This window comes from Bombina bombina, chromosome 7, assembly GCF_027579735.1.
Source record: "Bombina bombina isolate aBomBom1 chromosome 7, aBomBom1.pri, whole genome shotgun sequence".
Lineage (NCBI taxonomy): Eukaryota > Metazoa > Chordata > Amphibia > Anura > Bombinatoridae > Bombina > Bombina bombina.
The window spans coordinates 82640183-82659306 of NC_069505.1; the positions used below are offsets into that span (position 1 = coordinate 82640183).

General features: G+C 35.7%; 1 protein-coding gene across 1 annotated transcript in view; it reads left to right on the plus strand.

Moving 5' to 3' along the window:
• Positions 1-19124, plus strand: part of LOC128636235 (mucin-5AC-like) — a 43123-nt gene that overhangs the window by 13937 nt on the left and 10062 nt on the right. Inside the window, 25 exon segments of the mRNA XM_053689273.1 lie at positions 389-435; positions 576-584; positions 689-789; positions 1780-1931; positions 2023-2161; positions 2251-2361; positions 2631-2810; positions 3456-3695; positions 3844-4000; positions 4160-4288; positions 4538-4682; positions 5886-5929; positions 6353-6553; positions 8916-14726; positions 15043-15278; positions 15454-15628; positions 16078-16142; positions 16144-16176; positions 16178-16309; positions 16312-16337; positions 17041-17060; positions 17063-17197; positions 17200-17217; positions 18346-18547; positions 18848-19026. Of these exon segments, the coding sequence (XP_053545248.1) occupies positions 389-435; positions 576-584; positions 689-789; positions 1780-1931; positions 2023-2161; positions 2251-2361; positions 2631-2810; positions 3456-3695; positions 3844-4000; positions 4160-4288; positions 4538-4682; positions 5886-5929; positions 6353-6553; positions 8916-14726; positions 15043-15278; positions 15454-15628; positions 16078-16142; positions 16144-16176; positions 16178-16309; positions 16312-16337; positions 17041-17060; positions 17063-17197; positions 17200-17217; positions 18346-18547; positions 18848-19026 (8687 nt within the window).

The window sequence follows — 19124 nt, forward strand, 5'->3', positions numbered from 1 at the left end:
AAGAAGAGGGGCCACTAATTATTGCCAGGGACCTACTAATGAAATAATGATTATGTAGAGGCCCCTAGGAATGCCTAGGAATGAAGTTGTGCAAATTAGATGATGATCTCTAAAGCAGAAGCTTTGTGCTGCAACAAATAATAATAATCTTCTATCTGCACTTTTATTTATATCTTACAGATAGAAGAAATACAATAGTAACTTTACCCATTGTTTATGTAATTGTATTCATTGCTACTGGTTTGGTATACATTTTTTTTGCTTGTATATCTTTTTATTTAAATACATCTTCCATGAGCAACATACAGTTAAACGTTACTATTTAAAGTAATAAACTACATAAAAAGAATGTTCCTGTATCTCACTGACATATTTTACTTTTTCACAGCACCTGCACTCAAGGAAAATTGAGCTGTATGGGATCTCCAGAGCCAGGTAAAAAAATAACTTCGGACTATGTTATAGATATACATTCGATGGCACTGGGGTTAATCCTATATTTGCCTATAGGCGTCTTTATATAACAAAGTTATGTCTCCATTTACAAGTGAATGTGGAATTTAAATATAATTAAGATAGTACCTGTATGCATTTTATTTTAATTATAGTTATATGTGGACCCACATTTTGTCTTTTGATGTTATCAATTTACTATGTTACACTGATTCCGTTGTATTCTCTTTTGCAGTTTGCAAATCCCCAATGGTTTATTTTGACTGTAAGAACGCCTCTGCTGCCACCAAGGGTGCAGAATGTCAGAAAAGTTGTCAGACTCTGGATATGGAATGCGTGAGTATTTTAGTCACTTAGATTTCAAGATGCAACTTAGACCATAAAATAGATTATGAGATTACTTATAAAAAAGAAATATCTAATTAAATAGACAAGTAAAATGCTATGAATTGTTGTGTTTCTATAGAATAACATATTAGCCAAGTCCTAATGTTTTTAAAACAAATTAACATTGGTTTTACTGCAATTATTTTTAAATAGCCAAACCTTTTTTGGAGGAGCAAGAGTCTGGGCTTTAGTCAACAGACAACAAATGCTGTAGCTTATCATGACTGCCCGACATCAATAAATGCCAACAACATATGCTGTCGGCATTTATCACTGCACAAGCATTTCTGGTGAAATCTTTGTGCAATGCCGCCCCCTGCACATTCGCGGTCGATCGGCCACTAGAAGGGGGAGTCAATCATCCCGATCGCATGTGACCGGGATGATTGCAGTCCGCCACCTTAGAGATGGTAGACGGGTTAAGGACCGCTGCTTCTTAAATCCTGATTTCGCTGCTTAATAAATCGGCCCCATTCGTTAGTATAAAATGCATTGTTTTGCAATTCTTATCTGATAAAGCCAATTATGGACATATATGTAGCAGCCTTGAGAAGTCAGCATGGTGCATTTCAAGTTGTGAGAATTATAAATTGCTCAATTTTCAGAGCTAAATTACATGAAAAGGAGAAAAAAAATAATAATTAAAATATATTGCAAAGTTGTTTCATTGTGCATAACCAAACATTTTAAATGCAAATCTCAAGGTCTTTACTGTCCCTTTAAAAACATTTTCCATTATTAAAAAGCAGAGGGCATCATCTTGAATGAAAACATTAATTGCACCTCGTCCAGAAATATGATCCTTTGTGAATCTCAGCCAGTGTTTAAATGAAACGTATTGTTTAAGTTGCATTTTATTTACTTACTTGTTTATATATTACTAATTTGTTTATATAATTGTTTATTTATTATCCTGAACCCATTTCATTGTTCCAACAGTACAGCCCAAAATGTGTCTCTGGTTGTGTGTGCCCTAATGACCTAGTATCAGATGGAAAAGGTGGCTGCATTAAAGAAGAACAGTGCCCATGTATCCACAATGATGCCAGTTACCAGCCAGGAGAAAAAATCAAAACAAAATGCAATACCTGGTATGTTTATTTGCCTTAGTGATTATAATCCAATACATATATAGCTTTGCCTAAAATATCAGAGAGAAATAAATTAAATATCCAATTTCAGTACTTGCAAGGACCGCATGTGGAAGTGTACCAACAATCCATGCTTAGGAACATGTGCAGTTTATGGAGACGGCCATTTTATTACCTTTGATGGAAAGCGCTACAGCTTTAATGGAGACTGTGAATATATTCTTGCTCAGGTATGGCTCCCTGTGGTGAACTATCTTTTCAAATATAAATGCATAGAAAGCAAGGACTCATATTTTATGCTTTATGTATATTTCTGTAGGATCACTGTGGCAAGTCTGGAAATAGCAGCTCTTTTAGAGTCATTACTGAGAACATTCCTTGTGGTACCACTGGCACAACTTGCTCTAAAGCAATCAAGGTTTTCCTAGGGGTAAGTAGTATATTTTTTATTTATATGTTCTTTATTAACAATACATCTTTACATAGGGCTGATTTTCTTATTAGGCAAAGTAGGCATAGGCATTGCATATATACATCTTTACTTAAGGATGCTTCTTTGAGTGGGTTCTACCCATGATCACTAAAAATTGAAGCGTGGTTTTGTTTATAACTGAATCAATTATTATTATTCAGGCTTTCCATGGTTTACTTTTAGCATAATATTTTTGGTGACCATTTGATCTATTCAACCTTATACAGAGTTATGAACTTATCCTTACTGATGAACACTTTGAAGTGATTGAAAGAGGAATCGGAGCTGAGGTTCCCTATAAGGTTCGGCACATGGGTATCTACCTTGTCATTGAAGCAAACAATGGACTTATATTGATGTGGGACAGGAAGACAAGCATCTTCATCAAGCTTAGCAAAGATTTTGAGGTATATAGTCAAAATGTAAAGAAACAATGTTTCCTAGTGATTAGGTGTTGAGATTTATAGAGATTATTACAATTTATTTTCAATGTATTGTGCTTGCTCAGTTGACATAAAATTCAACATAGATAAATATATGAATGCCTGGCACAATATGTTCTCATATATTGATGTGGGACAGGAAGACACACATCTTCATCAAACTTAGCAAAGATTTTGAGGTATATAGTTAAAATGAAAAGAAACAACTTTGCATAGTGATATGATTTTGATCACAGTATGTAAAGAAACTAAAATGTATGTGTATGTATGCATGATAGATATTGTTACAAAAATGTTTTAATTTATTGTGGATATTAAGTTGACATTCGATTCAACATAGATATATTTTCTCATATATTCAACTAAAATTATTACAAATAATTAGTTAAGTTCATTTTAAATTATGTATCTATCCTAGCCTGAAAATGTAATAAAATCTAAACCATATCCCAATGCATTATATTGCTTAAAAAGAGTTAGCAATCCATCAGTGGTATTCTCACTCCGCAGGGCTTACAAAGCTTCTAATAAAAATGTGACACTTTATCTAGTTTAAAACAAGTATCAAACTATATTATAACAATTTAAAACTTAACACTTTTTTTGTAGGGAAAAGTTTGTGGTCTCTGTGGTGACTATGATGGAAATGGAAACAATGACTTCACTACTAGGAGTCTGTCTGTGGTTGGAGATGTCCTTGAGTTTGGTAACAGCTGGAAACTGTCTCCATCATGCCCTGATGCCAAGCACAACAGAGACCCTTGCTCTGCTAACCCATACAGGAAATCTTGGGCTCAGAAGCAGTGTAGCATCATCAACAGTGTGGCATTTTCTGCTTGCCACGCACAGGTACGTCTGACATGAAGGGCCAGAAATAAGGTAGAGTAGTTCTGAACATGAGGCCAACATGGTAGTAAGAGGAATGTATGTTTTTACTTTTGACAAGTAATTGCTACAGAGTTAACATTTTATTAATTAATATTAATATTTTTGATAGGTTGACCCATCAAAATACTATGATGCTTGTGTCACTGATTCTTGTGCTTGTGACACTGGTGGAGACTGTGAGTGCTTCTGTACTGCCATTGCAGCCTATGCCCAGGCCTGCGGCGAATCTGGCATCTGCGTTTCCTGGAGAACACCAAACATCTGTCGTGAGTATTAAAAAAAAACTATTTAATTGCGATAAAATTCAGTGATAAACATGCACTGCTGCATGATTTTTTTTTTATCCAAACTGCAAAAAATAAATATAAACATATATTTTTTAAAAAATTTGTAATGTTAACCACAACTGTTTGTATTCCTTTTAGCTTTGTTCTGTGATTACTACAATCCTGAAGGAGTGTGTGAGTGGCACTACAAACCGTGTGGCGCACCTTGCATGAAAACATGTAGGAACCCAAGCGGGAAATGTCTTAATGAACTATCAGGCTTGGAAGGTAAGAAAGCAAATTATAATACTGTATAGTTGTTTTTTAATATTTTTGGTTCATGATCCATCTTTGTAATTTTGAACAATGTCATTATATAATTTCAAAATTATAAAAAAAATATACAAGTATTAATATAAAGATATCTAATCCTTTTTTCTCTGATTTGGTAGAAGTTCCAATCTACCAACTGTCCATATAAACAGTTGAATCTCTGGTCATATTATATATTGTTCACTTCTTATATTCTGCCATTAGGATGCTACCCCAAATGCCCAGCAGACAAACCTTATTTTGATGAAGATGAAATGGAGTGTGTGTCTAAGTGTGGCTGCTATGACGATGAAGGAAATCACTACAAGCCAGGTGCTCCAGTGTACACCAAGGAGAACTGCAAGTCTTGGTAATACATTGGTCATTTATCTGTCATGAGTATTTGTATCTGGGTGGACACTAAGCGCCTAATGCTAAAAGGGACCCTTTGCTCTAATAAATTGACCCCTAGTGGTCAGAAAAGTGGATATTCAGAAAGAAAAATTATTATTAAAGCGCCAAAAGGACAAGGCTGGGTCTAAGTGAAATTAAATCATTTATTACAATGAATATAGAAAACAGTTAAAATATATATACATATATCCTGGATCCAAGATTTACAATAATTAAAACAAAATGTAAAAGCAATCAGTAAAAACAGATGTATCCAAAACTTGATTTTATCAGTACTTCGATTGGTTTGGAAATCTGATATGTTGTGAGTCAATGATACAAGCTATGTGTCTTAGCAGTGCTTTAAAGCAAATGGATTGAATGTTGTTTGTGGGTGCTCTTATTAACACATCAGTGTGAAATAATAAAGTGCAAACAAAGGTTAACAAAGAACAGTGTAAAGATCAGTGTAAACCTATGATGTGAACACAACTAGCAATCGTTAAATTGTGTAGTGTTAGTGTACAATGGCAAACTCCAAAAAAACCTATAAAAAAATAATTTAGAATATAAAAATATAAAAATAAAAATATAAAAATCCAAAAAAAGGTCCAAAAAAGTCCTGTAACAAAGTGAACAGTCAAACAACAGTGGAGAATGTCAGATGTGAAAAATTAAAAAATAAAAAATGAATAAATGTACTTGTTTGTCCCAAACAGATGTAGTGGTATTCCTCCCAGTGTTTTTTCTCCCAAGTGTTAGATGTGGATAAGACTCCTAAGTGATGACCCAATCGGTCAGTCAGTGATCTGCCATATTGATCCTTTCTGTCAAAGATACAAGAACAATAATAGTGCAGACGTTTTACAAAATAGCTCCCTATCAGAGTATCACTTACCAGTCGACGCGTTTCGGTCAGGCATTGACCTTTATCAAGGTTTTTTCTTTCTGAATGTCATGAGTATTTGGTAATATCTGATTTGTGAGTAAGAATTCAAAGTGTGTGTATATATATATATATATATATATATATATATATATATATATATATATATAGAGAGAGAGAGAGAGAGAGAGAGAGAGAGAGAGAGAGAGAGATTACAGAGTCTCTTGTGCATTTATGTGTTATTTTAAAATTAATATTCTTGTTCATTAAAAACTGTTTTTTATTTTTCTGCAGTGAGTGCACAATGTCTGGTATTGCCTGCAAATACACAAAAGAAGGTAGGTCTGTGAGAGAAAAAATAATGCTGGTAGCTATCAGATAGCCTAACTATTTTAGTTGACCCTTTATTTAATTCCATAGAGCAATCAAACTTGGATATATTCTTTTTCTAATAATCTATAGTTCACTTTTGTATTTTCTGTTTACTAACTGTAGTAGGTGAGTTTTATCATATGTGTCCTATCAATACATATTTTCTACTTCAATTTAACATTGCTTTGGGGTTTAATAGTTATGATTACAATATTTTAATTGTGTTGTGTTGCTTTACTATTAATTAGAACCCCCAGTTATATTTCTCAAATTCTAGGATGCCTTTAAAGTCAGAGCAGAATGATTGAATAGTAAAGTCAGAGCAGAATGATCTTCACTTCCTATACATCTGGCTGATTTCTCATATATTAGTTTCTTGTGATTTACAGCCTGTCACTGTGAATACAATGGAAAGATGTATAACTACAATGATGTAATTTATGACACCACTGATGGCATTGGAGGCTGTATTGTTGCTATATGCAGAGAAAATGGTACAATCTACAGAGATATTATCGTCAATTGTACAACAACAGCAGCACCAACAACACCATTTACATTTACAACCACTCCTGCCACTACAAGAGAGAGTAAGTCTGTAAATAGAGTCTGTCTGTCTTTCTTTGTATCTGATTGTGGGTACTAAAACTGAGCAAGTGCTACTTCTAGATGCTTGAGGAGGTCCAGTTTAATCCATGAGTATGAGATTATTACTGATCAACTCTCAATGTATGTTTCCTTTGTGTGTCCTCTGGATTGCATGCATTTGATGCTTAAAGGGGCAGTAAAGTCATAATTCTTGTATGATTCAAAGAAAGCATAGGATTTTAAACAACTTTCCAATTTCCTTATATTATCTAATTTGCTTTGTTCTTTTGTGTTCTTTGTTAAAGGGACACTCAAGTCAAAATAAATGTTTATAATTCATAAAGAGCATGCAGTTTTAAGACACTTTTCAATTAACTTCCATTATTAAATTTTGCCCAGTCTTTTTATATACACACTTTCCTGGGAACAAGATCCTAGGGTATACCTATACTAGTCTGTGATTGGCTTACATTTGTCACATGATACAGAGGCCCGAGAATGGCAGAAAAAATAAATGTGTCAGAAAAAAATCTACTGCTTATTTGAAATTCACAGTAGGTGTTATTGCATTGTCTTTTATTATGCATGTCTTAATTATGCAATTATACTGCATTGAATGGTCCTTTAAGAAGCATACCTAGGAAGGCTCAGGCACAGCAATGCACTACTGGAAGCTAGCTGTTGATTGGTGGCTGCACATATATGCCTCTTGTTATTGGCTCACTTTAGGAGCTCAGCTATCTTCCAGTAGTACATAGCTGATTCTTCAACAATGGATACCAAGGGAATGAAGCAAATTTGATAATAGAAGTCAACTGAAAATTGTCTAAATCTGTATGCTCTGTCTGAGTCATGAAATAAGTTGTATTTCCGTGTAACAATGGCCTGGTTGCTGTCCAACAGTCATCAGGTGCATTTGTTTTAGGAATTGCCAGATATTTTGTACAATAACATGCAAATCCATCTGATGCAGAATTCAGCTATTGGCCAAGTACTAAAATACATTTTTCATTATAATTTTCATTCATTTGTATTTTTTTTTCATGTGGGTATTTAATGTAATGGTAACATAGTACTTAAAGGGTCAGTATACTATAAAATTGTTTTTCCCTTAATGTGTTTCCACTTACTTGTTTTACCAGATGCAGAGTATAAAATGTATGAGATTTGCTTTTTTAAGGTTTATTTGTGTATAGAAATGAGCTGATTTTGTGTTTTGAAGCCACAGCCTAATAAAATGGGTTGAGCTTGTAGGTATAATCAGATCTCATTACTTTATCACATTGTGTACATATACAAGCTTCTTTATCTTATATCTATCCATAAACCAATCACCAATACTTGGAGAGAACAATGGAAAATTAACATTTTATTACCTTATCTGTTCTATAACCCACTGGGAGTGTAATTTCTTCTACTGGCTGTGTTAACACAGCTTGGGCTTGAGGCCAAAAACATTCAGGATGGGTGGGGATACCAGAGGCTAAATAAACTATTGTAAATGCCAATATAAGGGTAATGGAAATACTTGTAAACAATTTAATACACTCCATCAGGTAAAGTGGATAATTGGGAACAAATTAAAGGGGAGAAAATTTTGCGTAAACTGGCCCTTTAATATAAATATTGATCTAATTACACCATTATTTTTGTCAGATCTGCCAGATACTTCAGCTAGTAATATTTACAGATTATCTTAAAAGGATATTATACAGTAAATACATGCTTGATATAATTATATATTTATTGCAAAGATTAACCTGAGAATACTATGCAGATCTACGTTTTATTATATTTGTTGTTAAAATATAAAAGATTTAAGTGTAAAGGTTTAGTTTCTATAAATTACTTTAGTTTCTATAAACTAATGGGTGCCACCAAATTGAAACCTAAGTTTCCTCTCATCTTTCTCTTTTGCTGAGGGCAATTAGAAGCATATATAAAACAGGCAATACAGCACTCAAATACTAAACTGTGCAAACAATACCTGTGTAAAAGTAATTTTACAATGTTAAAGTAACTATGTAACAAAATTTCCCCTGTTACTTTAACATTGTCAGATAGGTACTACATTAACATTGACAGTTACTTTAACATTGTATTATTACTTTTACACAGCCATCATTTCAATTTTTCTTTTTAAGCTGCTGATATGTTTTAATAAAACATAATATATTAATGGGGATTATTATAATAAAAATAATTAGCATTTAAACATCCAAAGCTGTAACTAAGCATATGAATAAATACCTATCACAGTCCTAAAGTATACTCCATTCATACATTATTTCTCTATATATAATGCAGCACAACCATAATGAAAGTATTTTTGTCTAAGTTAACACTTTTTATTGTTTTCTTTAGGAACAACAATACATCCTCCCACAACAACCATTTGTGTTCAAGAGCTTTGCAAGTGGTCTGAGTGGTATGATGCCAGTTATCCTGAGGCAGGCATGCAAAATGGAGACTTTGACACATATGAGAACATAAAAGCCAAAGGTCTCTCCATTTGTAATCATCCACAGGATATTGAATGTAGAGCAGAAAGGTTCCCAAACACACCCTTGAAAGAGCTAGAGCAAAATGTACAATGTAATGCTTCGTATGGGTTGATATGCTACAATAAAGACCAACTTCCACCTATATGTTACAACTACCAGCTTAGAGTCAAATGCTGTAGCTTTGTGCCATGTCATAGTACCCCTATTACAACAGAAAAGCCAACAACTATATCTACAGAAACTACTACTCAACCTACAACATCAAAAGAGGCTTCCACTAGCACTCTTCCTACAACCACAAAGAAGGTCATCACCACTACACAGTCCACATCAACTAGCACAGAATCACCTACAACAATCACCACTCCAACAACACCAGTAATAACATCTACTCCAAGCACAACAGGGTGTCAACCAAAGTGTAGGTGGACCTCCTGGATTGATGTGCATACACCTGGTGTAGGAAAAGATGAAGGAGATTTTGAGACCTATGAAAATATTCTTAAAGCGGGGAAGAAAATTTGTCAAAAGCCAGATGGCATTCAATGCAGAGCAGAAAAATTTCCTCAAGAACCCATTGGTCGTATCGGTCAGGTTGTGCAGTGTAATCTCACTATTGGTCTTGTATGCAAAAATGAGGAACAGGAAGGAGATTTCAAAGTTTGTCTCAACTATCAAGTAAAAGTACTTTGTTGTGATGACTACAGTCACTGCATACCTGAAATTCCTACAACAATAGAGACTACAACTTCAACTCATGAAACAACAACTACTTCAGCTCCCACAACTACCACCACAGAAACTGCTACTACAACCCCAGAAACAACAACTGCTACAACTACAACTGAAACAACAACCATCATACCAGACATAACTACTACTCCAATTCCAGAAATAACATCCCTAGAAACAGTTACCACCATTTTCACAACTCTCGAAAAAACTACAATAACTACCACCCCAGAAACTACAACTACATCCATTCCCAAAACTACACCCACCACACCAGAAACAACCACCACTACTATAACTCCAGAAACAACTACCACCCCAGTAACCACAACTGCCACAGAGCAAACAACAATTACAGAAACAACAACCACCACACAAAGTTCACCATCCCTTACCACAACTCCAGTAACAACAACTACCACTCCAGAAAGCACAACTACTACTGTTACAACTACATCCATTCCTGAAACAACCCCCACTACTACAGAAACTACTACTCCTGTAACAACCACAACAATTCCTATAACTACAACTTCCATTATCACAACTACAACTATTCCAGTGACAACTTACCCAACATCATGTCAGCCAAAGTGTAAATGGACACCATGGATTGATGTGAGTTCTCCGACTTCTGGACCCAAAGGAGGAGAAATTGAGACATATAATAAGATTATTTCTAAAGGACACACCATTTGTAAACACCCTCAAGACATCCAGTGTCGTGCTAAGGAATTCCCTGATATTAGTATTGATAAAGTTGGACAGATAGTTCAATGTGATGTCACTGTTGGATTAGTTTGCAACAATGAAGACCAAACTGGTAAAATAAAGCAATGTTATAATTACGAAATACAGGTTTTGTGCTGTGATGACAGCCATTGTATTAGCCCTACAACAGCAACTACTACAACCTCAGAAACAACTACCACCCCAGAAACAACAACTACTACTGTTACAACTATATCTGAAACTACAGCCACCTCACCAGAAATAACCACCACTACCACAACTCCCATTCCAGAAACGACAACTACTACTGTAACTACATCCTCCCCTGAAACTACAACCACCACTATTACATCTCCAGAAACAACTACCAGAAGAACTCCAGAACCTACAACTACCCCACAAACAACTACCACTATCACTACTACAACTATTCCAGTAACTACAACAGAGGTACCACCTGTCACAGCAACATCATGTCAGCCAATATGCAAATGGACAACATGGATTGATGTGAGTTCTCCTACTTCTGGACCCAAAGGAGGTGATATTGAGACATATAATAACATTATTTCTAAAGGACACACCATTTGTAAACACCCTCAAGACATCCAGTGTCGTGCTAAGGAATTCCCTGATATTAGTATTGATAAAGTTGGACAGATAGTTCAATGTGATGTCACTGTTGGATTAGTTTGCAACAATGAAGAACAAACTGGTAAAATAAAGCAATGTTATAATTACGAAATACAGGTCTTGTGCTGTGATGACAGCCATTGTATTAGCCCTACAACAGCAACTACTACAACCTCAGAAACAACTACCACCCCAGAAACAACAACTACTACTGTTACAACTATTTCTGAAACTACAGCCACCTCACCAGAAATAACCACCACTACCACAACTCCCATTCCAGAAATGACAACTACTACTGTAACTACATCCTCCCCTGAAACTACAACCACCACTATTACATCTCCAGAAACAACCACCAGAAGAACTCCAGAACCTACAACTACCCCACAAACAACTACCACTATCACTACTACAACTATTCCAGTAACTACAACAGAGGTACCACCTGTCACAGCAACATCATGTCAGCCAATATGCAAATGGACAACATGGATTGATGTGAGTTCTCCTACTTCTGGACCCAAAGGAGGTGATATTGAGACATATAATAACATTATTTCTAAAGGACACACCATTTGTAAACACCCTCAAGACATCCAGTGTCGTGCTAAGGAATTCCCTGATATTAGTATTGATAAAGTTGGACAGATAGTTCAATGTGATGTCACTGTTGGATTAGTTTGCAACAATGAAGACCAAACTGGTAAAATAAAGCAATGTTATAATTACGAAATACAGGTCTTGTGCTGTGATGACAGCCATTGTATTAGCCCTACAACAGCAACTACTACAACCTCAGAAACAACTACCACCCCAGAAACAACAACTACTACTGTTACAACTATTTCTGAAACTACAGCCACATCACCAGAAATAACCACCACTACCACAACTCCCATTCCAGAAATGACAACTACTACTGTAACTACATCCTCCCCTGAAACTACAACCACCACTATTACATCTCCAGAAACAACTACCAGAAGAACTCCAGAACCTACAACTACCCCACAAACAACTACCACTATCACTACTACAAATATTCCAGTAACTGCAACAAAGGTACCACCTGTCACAGCAACATCATGTCAGCCAATATGCAAATGGACAACATGGATTGATGTAAGTTCTCCTACTTCTGGACCCAAAGGAGGTGATATTGAGACATATAATAACATTATTTCTAAAGGACACAAAATTTGTAAACACCCTCAAGACATCCAGTGTCGTGCTAAGGAATTCCCTGATATAAGTATTGATAATGTTGGACAGATAGTTCAATGTGATGTCACTGTTGGCTTAGTTTGTAACAATGAAGACCAAACTGGTAAAATAAAGCAATGTTATAACTACGAAGTAAAGGTCTTGTGTTGTGATGACAGCCATTGTATTAGCCCTACAACAGAAACTACTACAACCTCAGAAACAACAACTACTACTGTTACAACTATTTCTGAAACTACAGCCACCTCACCAGAAATAACCACCACTACCACAACTCCCATTCCAGAAACGACAACTACTACTGTAACTACATCCTCCCCTGAAATTACAACCACCACTATTACATCTCCAGAAACAACTACCAGAAGAACTCCAGAAATTACAACTACCCCACAAACAACTACCACTATCACTACTACAACTTTTCCAGTAACTACAACAGAGGTACCACCTGTCACAACAACATCATGTCAGCCAATATGCAAATGGACAACATGGATTGATGTGAGTTCTCCTACTACTGGACCCAAAGGAGGTGATATTGAGACGTATAATAACATTATTTCTAAAGGACACAACATTTGTAAACACCCTCAAGACATACAGTGTCGAGCTAAGGAATTCCCTGATATTAGTATTGATAATGTTGGCCAGATAGTTCAATGTGATGTCACTTTTGGCTTAGTTTGCAACAATGAAGAGCAAATCGGTAAAATAAAGCAATGTTATAATTATGAAGTAAAGGTCTTGTGCTGTGATGACAGCCATTGTATTAGCCCAACAATAGCAACTACTACAACTACAGAAACAACCACTACAACTGAAACCTCCTCTACCACAGAAACAACAACTATTCCAACTACTACAACAACCTCAACACCAAAGCCCACAACAGCTGAAAGAATAATTACCAAAATTATAACAACATCTCCTCCAAAAACAGCCCCTATTGTTATCCCAACTACTCCTGAAACTACAACCAAAACTACAGAAACAACAACTACTACAACATCAGCAACAACTACCCCAGAAACTACAACACCAATAAAAACCACAACCACCACCACAACTCCAGAAACAACAACTTCAACACCTGTAACTACAACTACAGAAACTACTACTACAACTACAGAAACTTCCCCTACAACAATATCAACCCCAGGAACACCAACTACTACTACTACAACTCCCGTAACTACAACTACAGAAACTACTACTACAACTCCAAAAACAACAACCACTGCAGCAATCCCTATCACTGAAACTACAACAACCCCAGAAACAACTACTACTATTACAACAACACCTGTAACTACAACTACAGAAACTACTACTACAACTACAGAAACTACCCCTACAATAATCTCAACCCCAGAAACTACTACTATTACAACAACACCTGTAACTACAACTACAGAAACTACTATTACAACTACAGAAACTCCCCCTACAACAATATCAACCCCAGAAACAACTACTACTACTACCGTTACAACAACACCTATAACTACCACTACAGAAACTACTACTACAACTACAGAAACTACCCCTACAGCAATCTCAACCCCAGAAATGACTACTGTTACAACTACTCCAGAAACTACAACTGTTACAACAACCACAACTACAATTCCTGAAACTAAGACTACAGAAATCACTACTACTAGTCCAGAAACAACTCCAAATGTTCCAGAAATAACTACTACTGTTACCACTACCACACCTGAAACAACAACCCCAGTAAAAACTACAACCCCTACCACAACTCCAGAAACAACAACTACAACAATTGCTGTAACTACAAAGGCAGAAACCACTACTACCACAACAGAAACCACCACAACTGAATCGACCACTATAGAAACTATCCCATCAACTAGAATAACTTGTCAGCCCAAATGCAAGTGGTCAGAATGGATCGACGTAGATTATCCATCTTCTGATATCAAGGGAGGAGACATTGAGACCTATGAGAACATAATTTCCAAAAACCATTTAATCTGTAAGCACCCATCAGAAATTGAATGCCAGGCTGAGAATTTCCCAGGTGTTAGCATTGAACAAATTGGCCAAAATGTCAAGTGCAATGTAAAGGTTGGACTAGTGTGTAAGAATGAAGACCAAGAAGGACTCCTTAAGATGTGTTATAATTATAAGATTAGAGTCCTTTGTTGTGATGATTACACTCACTGTGAAACTACCACACCAATAACAACCATACATGAGACTACAACAACACCAACAACAACTACAACAACATCTCCTCCAACTACTACAAGGGAAATTACCAAAGCTTCACAGACAACACATTGCTTCTGTCATGTTGCCGATTCTCTCTTCTTACCAGGTATTTATTACTATCAAATATATGATTTATATCTTTCTCATCTATTTAACCACTGGTCATTTAAGACATGTGAATTGCACTGTCAGTACAGAATCTGCTACATGCAATTCATATCAGTGAAGTGAAATCTTTTTATTATTTTATTTGTAATATAGATCTATGTAAAAGTTTGTTTTAATCATTTTTATGTGTATTTTTAAATTTGTGCTTTAATTATAGCGTTGCAGAATCTGTTGGCGCTCTACAAATAAATGATAATAATAATAATAATTCACTGCAACAATATAAGGCTCTAATGCACACTTTTTTCTCACAGGGGAAGTAATATACAATAAGACAGATGAGGCTGGCTGTCGTTTCTATGCAATCTGTAATGATCTATGCGAGGCTGAGAGATTCCAAGGTCCCTGCCAGTCTACAACAACTCCTACTACCACAACCACTACTACTACAGTTTCAACTACAACTACAAAACCTACCACAGCATCAACTGTGACTACAATACCAATTACAAAAACATCTCCTCCTGTTGAAGGATGTCCTCCCAGAAAGGTAAAAGACTACAACTGACTGAAAACTCTTAAACTTTGGTGAGCACTAGGTTAGGTGGTATTTTGCAACTGAAAGGGGGCAATAGGAAAAGACAGAGAAAGGTAAATAGGTGTTAGTTCGGGACAGAAGGACTTATGTATGTGTGTGCATGTGAGTAATGTCTTTGTTTTCACAGACCAATGAAACCTGGATGTATAACAACTGCACGACCGCTACCTGCCATGGAAACAACATTATTACTATTGAGCCTGTGAGTTGTCCTCCAGTAAAAGCCATAACATGTGCCAATGGTTTCCCACCAGTCACAGTTTACAGTCAAGATGGATGTTGCTACCATTATGAATGTCAATGTAAGTACTGAATTCTAATCATAAAAGTAAAAATAAATGTAACTATTATAACTTGCCTGCAACTTAAAAATGCTATCTCATGTACTTTGCCTCCACATTAAAGGATATGAAACCCCAATATGGTTCAGATAAAGCATGCAATTTTAAACATCTGTCTAATTTAGTCTATAATCAAATTTTCTGACTTCTCTCTGTATCTTTTATTAAAAAGCTGGGATCTGCACTTAGGAGTGTGCACGTGTTTGCAGCACTCTATGGCAGCAGTATAAGTAGAGTTTAAGCAGTTTAAAAGAATAGTATCCATTTGCAAGAGCACTAGATGGCAGAACTATTTCCTGCCATGTAGTGTTCCAGACACCTACCTAGGTATCTCTTTAACAAAGAATAAGTAGTAGGCTAAAGGTCTTTTAGCCTGCTAAATGTAACTTTTCAGATTTTTATCTTGATAGGTGTGTGCAGTGGTTGGGGTGACCCTCATTATATTACCTTTGATGGGATCTACTACACCTTCCTGCCAAAATTGCACCTACGTCCTTGTGCAACAGATAACTCCCAAAGTTTGACAACTTCCGTGTCCTTGTTGATAACTATTTCTGTGATGCTGAGGATGGTTTATCATGTCCAGGGTCCATTCTTGTTTATTATAAAGCAGATGAAGTGGCTGCTGACACGGGTGATGTACAAAGGGCGAAATGACCAATAGGGTAGTGTATTAATGAGAATGATGGATATAGATTTCCTACTTGAGCCACTTTCATACTCAAAATTCACTAAGCCTAAAAAAAAGTTACTTAAAGTTAAAAACAAAAAACTAATTTTGAATGAAATATGTTTGTCGTTAAATTCTCCCCCCTTTTCTTTAAAATATATATAATTAAAAAAAAAAAAAAATTAATTTAATTTTGGTCGAAACTTAAACTCCAGAAATCCAGATAAAATGCCTACATAAAAAAAAATCTAATTTATCCTTTATTTAAACTAATTGCTTGAGCTCTTTAGTTTGCATATCTTAATCCCCTTTCCCCCGTGGTTTTAGGACGGCATGGATGGTCCTAGCCGTTTGGTGTCCTGAAGCCATACGCGGTTTGCTTAAATGGGACCTGCGGGCCTGGAGGGCATGCCTCAGCATCATAGGCCACTTTCCCCTGACCTTATCCCCATCATTGAAAATCATGTGATCGCCATGAATGATCGCGTCGATTTCAACTTTTTTTTACATCGGAACTTAGCTCTGATCTAGACAATTTAGTCCAGGTGGAAAGGGTTAATGAAAATATGTATAACATAGTTACAAAACATTGATCGCCAAACACCCCCTTGTGTCTTATCTGTTTTAAAATATTTGTTTCTATGATTTGTTTAGGCTCATTGTAAAACAATATACTCTTTTCCCACTTATATCAACAGATTAGGTTTAACAACAACTGGGTTACTCAGGATTCACCAAGAATGGAATTACTGTAACCAGTGCTGGTATCAACATGATTGTGCGAAATCCGCAGAAATCAATGCTTAATCTCTTTCAGTGGAATGATCTTTGTGATCAAATTGCCATCAGTAAATTCGGCTCAAAACAGAAGGACAATGTGGTATGCTAACAAAATCACTAACCCTGAGTACCTACATTTATTACATTTTCATTCTGCATGTAACAAAATAGCTGATCGGTTGCCTGGAGTATTTGCTTCAAACCTCTGGGGATTGTAGTTCTTGAAGCCCAGAAAAGCTAACCCAGCCTTTGACCATTCAAGGTGCGTTAAACTGGGTATAATTAAGTTGAGTAATAATATCCATTTACAGCTTCCTGTTATCTGCCTAACATCCTGCGTCCTGGAAAATGAATCTCCAATAGAAGGGAAAGCACATAAAACAATGCAATTATCATAATTTCAAAACGAGTGGTATATTCATCTCAATAGTTATATTTAACTATGTAATTTAAAGGTAGAATTGCATAATTAAAAAGTGCATAATAAAAAGACAATGAAATGACACTTACTATGAATTTCAAATAAGCAGTAGATATTTCTCGGACAATTTTTTTCACTCTATTCACCAGCCCCCTGTATCATGTGACAGCCTTCAGCCAATCACAGACTAGTATACGTGTACACTGTGAACTTGTGCACATGCTCAGTAGGAGATGGAGCCTTCAAAAGTGTGCAAATAGAAATACAGTGCAAAAAAAAAAGTGTGCATCCTCTTTCTTAATTGTTAAATTTGAATTTTGTCCCATTAATATTTTGTAAAATATTAACCGTATATTCCTTAAAAATATAATATTAATAATATAATACTATGCAAACCTAAAACTTTCTTATCTAGCTAAGAATAGCTAAATATTTGTATTGGCTTATAAGTTTAAGTACTTATCTGTATGTCATTTCATTGATAGGCAAGTCATGTTTATTTTTTATACATTAATAGCAGGGGTAGCCTTTTTGAGAGGGTGCACACAAGTTGGAAATAACCTTCTAAAAAAATCTCCTACCAGCAGTAAACTTATGGCAGACAACATGACAATAGCCCTTGAACAACATTGTGTTCTGCATTACAATAAATATTTTTTTGCTTCCCACCTTAAACCTAATGCTAAGGTTCTCTAACGCTTGTATTTTTTTTTCTAAACTTCATGTCTTGTTCTAAGATGTTACTTTGTTGAAATTTCCTATGGTATCACTCTTAATAACATCATTGTCTTTTCATTTCCAATACAGGTACTTGCTCCAATAACAGCACTGAAGACTGTCGTCTGCCAACTGGTAGGATTGTTAAAGACTGCTCAGAGATGGCTCACCACTGGAAGGTTAATGTTCCAGATAAACCATACTGTAATCCTTTACCACCACCACCACCCAGTACACCAACTCCACCACCTAAATGCCCACCTTCGCCACTTTGTGATGTGATCTTAAGCGAGTAAGTATTATCATCTAAGATGCATAGAGAGTATTTAACATTGAAGTTAGTCAATAGAATTTAACATGATATTTGTAGAACTCTTAAATCTATAAGTTTAAATTTCATCAAACTGTTCTTTTAAGCAGATATACTTCTATAAACTATAAGCTATCCTGTTTGGTATAAACTAATTGGAACAATAAGTGTTAGTAAAATATTCTAACATGAGGTTAAACCTCCTCCTCAGATGTAATAGATCAAACTAGTATTTTTATGGACTCTTACAGAACTGAGTTTAACAATTATTTTGCTTTACAGTGTGTTTGCAGAATGTCATAAGAAGATACCTCCAAAGCCTTACCATGAGGGATGCATTTATGATGCGTGCCGTATTAGAAATGATTCAGTGCAATGTTCCAGCTTAGAGATCTATGCTTCACTGTGTACCTCCAGTGGAGTCTGTGTTGACTGGAGAGGAAAGACTGGAGGCCATTGCCGTAAGTGATGTGGGAGAATATTGTTCTTCTGTTGTGGGTTTTCCAATTAAGAATAAGAAGCAAATTTATGATAAGCATATGATTTAGTATTAAAATTG